The sequence below is a fragment of the Austrofundulus limnaeus genome, unplaced genomic scaffold (genome assembly GCF_001266775.1).
Source record: "Austrofundulus limnaeus strain Quisiro unplaced genomic scaffold, Austrofundulus_limnaeus-1.0 Scaffold36, whole genome shotgun sequence".
Lineage (NCBI taxonomy): Eukaryota > Metazoa > Chordata > Actinopteri > Cyprinodontiformes > Rivulidae > Austrofundulus > Austrofundulus limnaeus.
The window spans coordinates 2,456,003-2,467,734 of record NW_013952438.1 but is presented as its reverse complement, the minus strand read 5'-3'; the positions used below and the strand labels follow the sequence as shown (position 1 = coordinate 2,467,734).

General features: G+C 38.0%; 1 protein-coding gene across 1 annotated transcript in view; it reads left to right on the top strand.

Moving 5' to 3' along the window:
• Positions 1-11,732, top strand: part of map1b (microtubule-associated protein 1B) — a 28,691-nt gene that overhangs the window by 4,859 nt on the left and 12,100 nt on the right. The window contains exons 3-4 of the mRNA XM_014006608.1: positions 10,354-10,436; positions 11,134-11,274. Of these exons, the coding sequence (XP_013862062.1) occupies positions 10,354-10,436; positions 11,134-11,274 (224 nt within the window). The remainder of the gene's footprint in view (positions 1-10,353; positions 10,437-11,133; positions 11,275-11,732) is intronic.

Sequence of the window (11,732 nt, the reverse complement as noted above, 5' to 3'; positions counted from 1 at the left end):
CCTTCAGAGTCAAGAACCAATCAAATTTTGTGAAGACAAGCGACCTGAAAGAGCGCGATTCGCAACGCTGCGATCGCTATCGCGTCCCGTGTGTCGGGTTTCACCCTGGCTGHGATGRCAGCCGTTAATCGCTGTAGTTTGTCGCTGCCCGTGTGCCGAGCCCTTAAATCTTATTTTGTCTGCCCCTTTTCGACGCAGTTATATTCAAATGAAACATAATTTACAAAGCAATACTAAATAACATAAAATAAAAATAATAAAATAAATAAAAATAAAAACAACAACATAAAAGCATCAACTCAAACAACAAATCAAATAGCTTCACATTTTACTTTACATATATCTTCAAAAACTTGCTTTTATCTGTTTATATGTTTAACTTTGACTAAACACAAAATATCACATTCCTTGCCTCATTGCACAGCTGAGCACAGCTAAAAAACAATAACTGAGCTCTACGTGGTATTTTCTGCATATAAACAGCATTTTAACACGTCCTCTTACAAACACTGAAAAATACTACATGTATGACTGACAGAATGTGAAACAAAAAATACAGAAGTACTATAAAAGTAAAAATAAGAGAGTTTTACTGACTGTTGAGCTGTCGTGTTTAACTGCTATCTCGAACTCCGAACTGCGGTATTCAGAGTTCCTCCCACCCTTCACGGGGTTTACCTGAGGGATGTTTCAGTACGCAATATATCAATGTGCATTATGGGAGATGTAGTTTATAGTAATGTTGGATTTAAAGCAGTATCTTCTTTTAAAGATTTGTTTGAAGGTCCACATAAAATGTCATGGTGGGCCACATTTGGCCCACAACCCTTGAGTTTGACACGTGGTGTAGAAAGACGACAAGAAATTTTACGAATAGTTCCAGTAGTGGTATAAACAACGTTTTAATGTGTTTGTTGGCTGCTTGTTCTGTCAGTCCCTCAAAAGGGCGTGGTCAGCAGAAAGCCTGTTAGAATTCAGAGCTTCAAGGACAAGATTAAGAGCAGCCTACTGGGACCACACCAAGCAGTCTGGGCTATTTTTGAGCCATTGTTTTAAAAACCATATAAGATTTGTACTTTTCTTGCTAAATATTGACCTTAATTACACCATTAAAATGTTCCACATCACAAAAACAAGTTTCACCAAATCAAAAAGCATCACATGGATTTTCTATTCTTTATATATGTCAGGGGGAAAATATTTATGACAGATATAAAGTGTAAAAGAACCAAATGAAAAAAAAAACGTGTTTATCTGTCTCACAAATATGTCAGTAAATTATGCATTTTTCAGACAAATATGATTTATATGTTTGCCAGCTGTTGTTATTGTGCTTTCAGTGCACTCTGCATTATATTCCTCTGAACCAGATCTGCCTTCAGAGCATTTTGTAGGCATAAAGCTTTTATAACACTATTATTCACAAGGTGAAGGAGCAGCTCTAAAGATGGTGCAGATCTGTCAGGGCAGACATCTTTGTCTGTTCGTGTATAAAATGGCCTTGACCATCAGCAGCCTGGCTCTGCTCCACGCTCAATAAAACCAGCAGATTTCATATCCGCTGTGATTTAGAACAGGTTGATCCAACCGACAAATGCTGCTGTAGAAGAAATAACTAATTAAAGTCTGAATGAGACTAGGCTGAAGTAAATGTGAAATTTGATCTAAAATGACATCCAGTGGATGTCCCATCCTCAGTTTCTTTCCCACGGGATTTGCTGTTGCCTGGCTGCACAGTTGATTTGGGAGTAATTAGCACTGTAGGATCCCCAGCGGTAAGTGCCTGTCCACGGACACAAAGAGAGGAGGAGAACAGAGATGGGAGCTGAGGGAGGGTGAGGCAAATGGCTGCACAAGAAGGAAAAGACACCGAGGAAGACAAGGGAGTGAGGAAGGGAGGGATTAGGACTGGAAAGACACATACATATCTAGGATTAGGAGAAAAATGAAGACAAAGACCAGATCTGAGGCGATAAAGAAACCAAGACTACAAGCTGTCAGTAAAAATCAGATTGTTGTATTTTGTTCACAAGATTTTTGTATAGAATACTCAGAGCAGCTTAAATATATAACACCTCTTATAGATAGAATACCACAAATGCTTCACAATTAAAGCAAGAAAAAATATGTAATTGTGCAAAATACCATGTGAGCATCCATAAAAGCATAAAATAATACAGTTAAAACAGGGTTCAGCACATACATGTAAGACAACTAGATCATCTTCATAAAATACACATCTGCTCTTTTTTTGACAAATTTGATGCCATCATTTTTCCTTTATCCCTGCATCACTGCATGGAACAAAATCAATATATTTACTGAATGATCAAGTGAAAATAACATGAACATGTTTTATTCTGAGTTACAGAGAAAACAAATGAATACCATTTGTATTTGCCCTATTAGCTTATTCTAATAGACAATATTTCCTTTGTAGGATTGTAAACAAAAATTCAGGGGATTTTGAAGACAATTTGTTTTTAGATGGTAATGATCTGCTTTGGTTCCCACAGACAACTCATTCTTTTGCTCGTCAGTACAATCTGACTGATTTTTCAAAGAAAAAAATATGAAAGTAATATAAATTTCACAACATTTCAGGCTAAACTATTATCTGAACTTTTACAACACTGTCAGTTCTGCATTACATGGTTACTTTGGCAAATATATATAGCTAAATGTCTGCTAGAATTAACACCAGACTGCACTGGAAGTGCTACAACTAGCTGCTGTTTTTGGCCAGTTGCAAATAAACACAGAATTATATGTAAATGATCATGCAGTAAACATATTTATGTAGGCTTATGAAATATTGTTTAGCTGTGTTTAGACTAGCCATTAACTTTTTAGTTTTTGTCAAACCTAAACAGAATTTCTCCAATCTGATGTCATTCAGGTCTTATCTACAACAGGTAAGACATTAATTGTTTCACAGGACTTCACTTCAGAATAGCCCAATATTTATTTCATCTCCTTCCAAAGTTCCTATAAGAGCAGAGCTTCACAGTCAAAACAAGAGAGTCTGTGCCTCAAAATGTCAAATAATCTTCACAAAGTAGACAAAAACTGCATCAATCAGCTCCCAGGACAACATGGAACTGCAGAACTGATTTGAACACAGCCAATCAAAAAAAAAAAACTTGAAAAGAACAACTTTGCACTGTTAGTTTTCTTTTCTCTCGTAGTACTTCTGCTGATTAGGAATCAGTTTTTAGAGTTGGGTGGGATCGGGCACACAAGGACAAAGGCAGTTAGGGGTCAGCATGATAAACGGCGCTCAGGAAGTCCGGACGCAGCGATGAGTGGGCCAAACAGCGGACTCTGTCCCGGATGGATATCTGATGCTTGTGCCACAGATTTTCCAGCTCTGTGACTTGAATACAGAAAGCAGAAAGGCCTAAAAGGCATCTCCAAACCTCAAATCCATTTAGGATGCTTGGCTTGGAAACTGATAAAGACAACTTAATCATTCACGATCAATGGATCAAAAAAAAGCTTAATCAAATCAAACAACTGATTCAGTATTTATAGCTTTTACAAGCCAGGATGATTCAGAATTTTTTTTTGAGTTGTGATCAAATTTGACAATTTAATTCCTCAACTTAATAATGACTGTAATGGAGTATAAACATGGATGCTGTTGATGGGCATCAATAATGTGACGCAGAGGATTGATTGGTCAGTGAGTCAGCCTCACTAATAGCAGCAGCAGTGCCATTAGCTCCATGTCCGGACTCGTTAGATGGACTGGTTCCCCTGTTAACCCGGTTGTGTGAGGACACGGGAGCATGTGACACTGACTGCTTAGGGGGGTGTCTGTCTGGGCTGCTGAAAGCCATCAGGCTCAATTTACTCGGTTCTAAAGGAGCAGAAGGAAAAGATGTGACAGATAAACCAGATACAGTTTTATTGTTTGTTTTTTTCTATTCAGCTCAGTTTGAGGCAGGAAGGCTTTACCGTCTTCCAGTTACTGCATGCCGCATTAAATCGCCTTCTGCTGAGACAAAGCACTGTCAGAGATTTTTCCATCGATTAATCCGACTTTAATGTACGGTGCGTCATTTTTGATGAGTCAGCTTAGACACATGCTAATGGTTCGTTCTTTTTAGAACTGCTGAATTTTATGATGCATTAAAGGGCAAGAGGACAGCGAGGAACCAACAAGGGGACAAAGACAAACAACATGCTGCTCTGGCACATTATCAGCCACATGAGAACAGAAGCAAGAATGGGATGAAAAACAGACAGCAGACATTGATTTTTCTCTCTTTTCACTGACTAGTTGAAAGTGTGTCCTCAGTCTCTCAGGGAAGCCTGTGGTCATCAGTTTGAGACTGCTGTCTCTTCAGAACAAATCCAAGTGATCCCTATCTTTCTTGACACAGGACTTAGATTTAGTGGTGTCAGACTGACACAAATCTTTTTTTTTTTTACTTATATGATACTCAAGCAAGCTAGCAAGCAATGAAGAGAAGGAGCTCTCTGAAAAAAGTGGCAAATATCAACATTTGGGTCAAGAAGGAATGGAATGGGAAAAGGAAGGATTTAAAAATTTGGCCCAGAGCCGGCTCTTGGCATAGGCGAACTAGGCGGTCACCTAGAGCGCCATCTGCTGGAGGGGGTGCCGAACTGCAGAAGAAAAAAGTAATTATTTGTAATCTCTGGTTGTAACTCTGCTGACTCTTCTGACTCATCCTGCTCTGACATTCTGACGGGGGAGGGGCTAGTAGTGCCTCTCAGGTAGCGGTTTGTGTTGACAAACTCAATAACAACAAGTCTGTATTTTGTTGTCCCATACATGCCAACTTCTTTGGACGTTTACCTGTATAAAAAGCCTCAAAAATCCATAAATTTTGCAAAAAATCCATACAACTCGCACCTGCAGGGGTCGGGGGTGGGTTGTCAGCCTCGCTGAGGACGTGAAAGCGCCCGCTGCGAGGCAGGAGGAAAGGAGAGCGGAAAAGTTCAAAACTTATTTCTACCGGCAGAACAGGTTGGAAGATGGCTGTTTAATGTTATTTATTGTTTTTTCAATCATCCTATAGGCTCTGACATGTTAGATAAATTTGAAAATGAGGTTTTGAAAATATCCGTAAGACTTGAAAAAATCCGCGAGATTGCTCTATACGTCCGTATACCTGCAAAATGACGTAAAATCCTTATAACTTACAAACAATCCAAACAAATTGACATGTATGTTGTTATTTATTTGCTTTCTGGGAAAGCAAACAAATCTAAGTTTACCATAGTACCTTACACTGTCAAACTTGTTTTTAGGGGGTTCAAATTGGGGTGGGTGGGACATAGTTCGAGGTGGGGGGGGGGTGCGCTTCAACTCACCTAGGACACCAAAATGGCTAGAGCCAGCACTGAGTTGGCCCCCCTAATTTGTTCACATCCAAATAAAACCTTATTGTTGCAGAGAAAATATTCACTATTATTTAATCTAATCTTGAAGCAAAATGTCCACAACAAAACAATCCTGTGTAAACATAAAATCATTGGATAAATTAAAGTGTCATTTTGAAAATACTAATGTCCTCTTATTACTTAATTCTGTTTTTAAATGTTCTTGTTAGATTGGTTAAGACCAATAGTTACCAAAGTTGGGGTTATGATCCCACTTGTGGGTTCTGAAACATCAAGGTTGAATTTCTAAATATTGTTATAATTAATTATTTAAATATTACTAACAACAATGCTCTACCTCAGTTGTTATAATGGTGTATGGTCAGTGTACTTATAAATGGATGAAAGTAGCTCAATAAATATAGTTATGCCCTTATCTATTTGACCTGATACCAATGTTTATTAACCAAAAACATTTGGAGGTGCAGCTCTCTGCTACTGATGTTTTATGAGTTAAAAGCTGTAGAGTTTGGCAGCCACTGGTTTAGATGGGTCCAAAGTGCAGACAAGGAGGCAGCAGGGTTACATGAGGACAAAACTTCAATAATAATTTTTCTTTTTTTTAAAGCTGATGAGGCAGCAAAACAAGATATCAATAAATAAAACCACACGGAAGGGAGCAGAGCAGCAAAACAGAGAATCATCTAACTGGTGGATATCACAAATGACTTGAGAACCCAGTAAATATTTAAACAGGAAAGGGTGATTAGTGGAAGGAGAGGCAGGTGAGCTTGGTGAGCAGATGAGGTGCAGCTGTGAGGAGAATTATAAGGGAACAAACAACCAGTGATGCAGGAACTTAAACTGAAAAAATAAACTAGTTAAACAAGGAAATAAATAACCGAATAATTTACAGCACAATAAACAGAAACTTACTGTGCTTACTCTTTTTTGTTTTCAGCAGAAAAGAATGTTTTTGATCTTTTGATTAAAGTTTTTTCTAGGAAAGATGGCAAGGTTCGTTTGGTTGAAGTTGAAGTGTTCATTAAGAACTCCCACAGACCAGCAGTAAGATCACGATCATTATCACAATCAATCACCAGAAACTCAGGATGATGGCGAGCCTTTCGCACCCCATCATTTGTATTTTGGTCCGACAGAGTCATCGTGTAGGATAAAAACGTTGTAGACAAGCTAAATGGTGTCTTCAAATAAAGATGGATGAAGGCGTTAAATTCTGAAATCATTTTCAGGGAAGTGTTAAATTCCACATCCGCCTTCAGAGATTTCATCCATCTTAGTGATGCTTCGCGCTGCAGGGAACATTAACATTTACGCAGCGGTACTGTAGCTGCCAGGTCATCTCTGTTTGATTAATTACTTGATCTTTTTACTTTTTGAGAGATGCTCTTCAAAAAAAAAAAGACTTTAAAACTGAGGGTGGGCAGTCTGTGTTTTGTCCCCATGAGAATGAGCCACAAATGTTAAAAAAAAATCAAACCAAGACTTAAGAGAAAAGACAAGATTGTGTAATTCCTGTTTTAGCATTAACCTGACAAGTGGTAGGGGATTGTTTGTTGTGTTTCCATATGTACCTATGTATCTATAGATACATTTATAGATCATAGATAGATACAGTGGATGGATGGACAGATGGATGAATAGATTTTTATTCGATCTAAAACACAAAGAAAGTAATACTACTAATAATAGTTGTTAGTCAATCAACAATCAAATTCTGTTAAAATCACAAAAAAGGTATTGAAAATAATAAATGAATATAACAGCAGAAATAGAAATTTCTTTAGTTGTTCCTGTTTCTGTACAAACAATCACTAGAGATGTGACGTTCACAGACAATCCACATTCATGAGAGGCTTTTTAAAACAGAAGATGAGAATTGAGTAGAAGACAGATGAGAAAGAGACGTTTTCTTTTTTGTATTTTGTTGGTGTTTTTCTGTTCAGATGCAGACACACACACGTTCCTCCTTTGCTATCGCACGGAGACAATAAAGTCCTAAAAGTTTCTAGAAAACATGACATTATCGTTTCATTTGTACAATTACCCAAATATGAACATATTGGAAGTAAGAATAAACAGACTAAATAGAACTACAAATGAACAATTACAGGTGCTGGTCATAAAATTAGAATATCATGAAAAAGTAGATTTATTTCAGTAATTCCATTTAAAAAGTGAAACTTGTATATTATATTCATACATTACATACAAACTCATATATTTCAATGTTTATTTTGTTTAATTTTGATGATTACAAATGACAACAAATGAAAATCTCAAATTCAGCATWTCAGAAAATTAGAATATTACTGAAGACCAATAAAAACAAAGGATTTATAGAAATGTTGGCCAACTGAAAAGTATGAACATGAAAAGTATGAGCATGTACAGCACTCAGTATTTAGTTGGGGCTCGTTTGGCCTGTATTACTGCAGCAATGCGGCGTGGCATGGAGTCGATCAGTCTGTGGCACTGCTCAGGTGTTATGATAGCCCAGGTTGCTCTAATAGTGGCTTTTAGCTCTTCTGAATTGTTGGGTCTGGTGTATTGCATCTTCTTCTTCACAATACCCCATAGATTTTCTATGGGGTTAAGGTCAGGAGAGTTTGCTGGCCAATTAAGAACAGGGATACCATGGTCCTTCAACCAGGTACTGGTAGCTTTGGCACTGTGTGCAGGTGCCAAGTCCTGTTGGAAAATGAAATCTGCATCTCCAAAAAGTTGGTCAGCAGCAGGAAGCATGAAGTGCTCTAAAACTTCCTGGTATGTGGCTGCGTTGACCCTGGACCTCAGAAAACACAATGGACCAACACCAGCAGATGACATGGCACCCCAAACCATCACTGACTGTGGAAACTTTACACTGGACTTCAAGCAACGTGGATGAAGTGCCTCTCTTCTTTTCCTCCAGACTCTGGGACCTTGATTTCCAAAGGAAATGCAAAATTTACTTTCATCAGAAAACATGACTTTGGACCACTCACCAGCAGTCCAGTCCTGTTTCTCTGTAGCCCAGGCAAGACGCTTCTGACGCTGTCTGTGGTTCAAGAGTGGCTTCACACAAGGAATGCGACAGCAGAAACCCATGTCTTTCATACRTCTGTGTGTGGTGGTTCTTGAAGCACTCACTCCAGCTGCAGTCCACTCTTTGTGAATCTCCCCCACATTTTTGAATGGGTTTTGTTTCACAATCCTCTCCAGGGTGCGGTTATCTCTCTTGCTTGTACATTTTTTTCGACCACATCTTTTCCTTCCCTTCGCCTCTCTATTAATGTGCTTGGACACAGAGCTCTGTGAACAGCCAGCCTCTTTAGCGATGACCTTTTGTGTCTTGCCCTCCTTGTGCAAGGTGTCGATGGTCGTCTTTTGGACAGCTGTCAAGTCAGCAGTCTTCCCCATGATTGTGTAGCCTATAGAACTAGACTGAAAGACCATTTAAAGGCCTTTGCAGGTGGTTTGAGGTAATTAGCTGATTAGAGTGTGGTACCAGGTGCCATCCATTTTGAACCTTTTCACAAGATTCTAATTTTCTGATATGCTGAATTTGAGATTTTCATTTGTTGTCATTTGTAATCATCAAAATTAAACGAAATAAACATTTGAAATATATGAGTTTGTATGTAATGTATGAATATAATATACAAGTTTCACTTTTTAAATGGAATTACTGAAATAAATCTACTTTTTCATGATATTCTAATTTTATGACCAGCACCTGTATCTGTCGATTCTTGATTTTGTTAATGTCACAATTTTAAAAAAATGTCTTCTGTCCGGCTTTGGGACTGGCAAAAAAACAAAATGATGTAAGAAATACACTCAGTTGTTTTTGTGTATTGCTTTATTTTAGAAATGCTTACCTTTACATCCCGCAGTGGATCAATCAGCAGCAGCATGTGCGAGTCGTTTAGGGTCTGGATGTGAATATTTCCAGCTGACAGCAGGTTGGAGGGATACTGCATGAGAGCCGAGTGCTTTGAGATGGGCCCATTGCTTCTTGTTGGAAAGTCTACATACCATCACAACTGCAGTCTCCAAAAATCTGCAATAACACCTAAACATCCCTTCATCTGTTTTTTTAATAGTCACTAGAGGGATCTGAAATTTTATTAATTATATAAAAACGTTGCTACGTTGGTAACACTGGCGCTATTTGAAATGTTTATTTGTCCAGTCACTACATCAAAGTCACTGTGGTGGACTTAGGAAGTAGGGGACAGTGCAGCACCTTAGCATTCAGTACAAAAGGAACACACCAATAGAAAAATAGTAGCTTTAAACTCCCATGAGCCATTGTTCCAGGCGAAGACTTGTGGGATTGTTTTATGAGCTGTTATTGATTTCTTTCGTTGTAGCAACCATTTAGTCTGAGTGTTATTTAGTCTTATTATTGATGCTACTGAGATTGTTGTTTTAGCTGTAAAGGCCATTATTATCTCCTTAAAGGATATAGGGTTGTTTTGTAATGAGTCTTTTTCTTTTATTGTCTTTTTTATGTATTATGGACCAAACCATCATCATCATCATCATCATCATCATCATTATAAAAGTAATGAGTCATATTCTACCAGTATATGCAAGTCTGTGTAAATAGTTATTAAAAACATTTTTGATCTTTTGATTGGTGATCTTTTTGAATGACTTTTTATTCAAATTTTATCATTTAGTCATTATGTTTGTAAGCAGACTTTTGGTCCTAATTATCACAATGACATCTTAAACTCCCAAAGAGCTGAAGTATAATGTAATAATAAAACAGAAAAATCTACCATCACAAAAAGATATTAGGTTTCTTTTCATTATTTTTTAAAATAAGAAAAGTAGCAGTAAAGTAGCTTTCTGTTGATCAAATCACTTATTCAGTATTTCCTCCCAGTTTAAATACACTTAGTTTTAGATATGCTGTGACAATATTCAGGCTTAAACCAGTGTTTCTTTATGGGATTTGTGTTTTTCATTTCACTTCTTTGTGTTCAGGGCAGAGAATCCTCCACCATAAAAGCAACATCCTGGAGACGGTGGTGCTCATTAACCCTTCAGATGAAGCTGTCAGCACTGAGGTAAAATGAGCTGTCATCTGTTGTTGATTTACTCACTCTTCTCTTGGCTTTTGTTCACTTGACACACTCATCCATATTTAACAGCTGTGAGGGTGTTTCACAGATATGTTAACATGCTTAAAAGCAGGAAATAGTTTTGAACCTGACACGACTGACGAAGAAAAATGGTGGAAGTGAATTATCTGTTTACTGCCAAAGTGCTGTCTTTTTGCATTTTGCTTTCTGGTTGATCCACTTTGATCGGAAGAAGGATACAAAAAAGGTTTAAGAGCCAACGTGATTCCTTTTTTTTTTTGTTTCCTGTGTCACTGCTCCCTGACAGGGTTGACTCCACGCTACCATCCATGTCTGAAGTTAAATGAGCATTAATAATATCACAGCACAGCAGGACTGACTGGGCCGGGCGCCCAGACCAGCCGAGGCTGCTGAGGTAGAATAAAGGAGCAGCAGAAAGGAGAAGAGCTAGAGAGATATGGTCAATGGATGGAAGAAAGCTCAGTACCAGTCAGCTACTTAGCTAATGAACTGAGTGACAAAAACTGGTGCAATATCAAACCCAATGGATCACTATGTTGACTGCGCACTACGACTCACTTCTTGCTTTGTTCTTTCTCATAATTCCCAGGCTTATAAATCATTTATGTGATTGGTTTTTCAATCAGAGAGGCTTATAATGATTTGCTCTTTTGTTTCCCAGGTTCGTTTAATGATCTCCGACGCTGCCAGGCACAAGCTGCTGGTCCTTTCAGGGCAGTGCTCAGAAAAAACTGGGGAGCTGATTCTTCAGTCTGGATCCTTTTCTTTCTGCAATTTCATTGACATATTCACTGATCAAGAGGTGAACCAACATCAACCTATTAGTATTTAGTCAATATGATTTTTTAGGGTACTCTTTTGAAATCTTTTAATATATATATACATTTTTTATGCTTCGTGATTTAACTGTGGAAAGAATGATAATTAATGCAATTCTGTGGAGCTCTTGTGAGCAGCAGTCACCTCTTTCTCAGATAGTTTGTATAGTGAACTGGAGATTCATTCATTTATATAAGTATCTCAGTTTCTTAGTGGATATTGATTTAAAAAGGCATGAAAGCCACTTTCAGTTTGGGAATTTCTGTGTGGAATTTACATGTTAACTTTTGCAGGCTAAGGTTTGCTCCGTGTACTCTAGTTTCCTCCCATTAGAAACATGCATGTCTTTATTAGTGATGCTAAATTGTCCTTACATGTGAGTAAGAATAGATGGATGGATGGATGGATGGATGGATGGATGGATGGATGGATGGATGGATG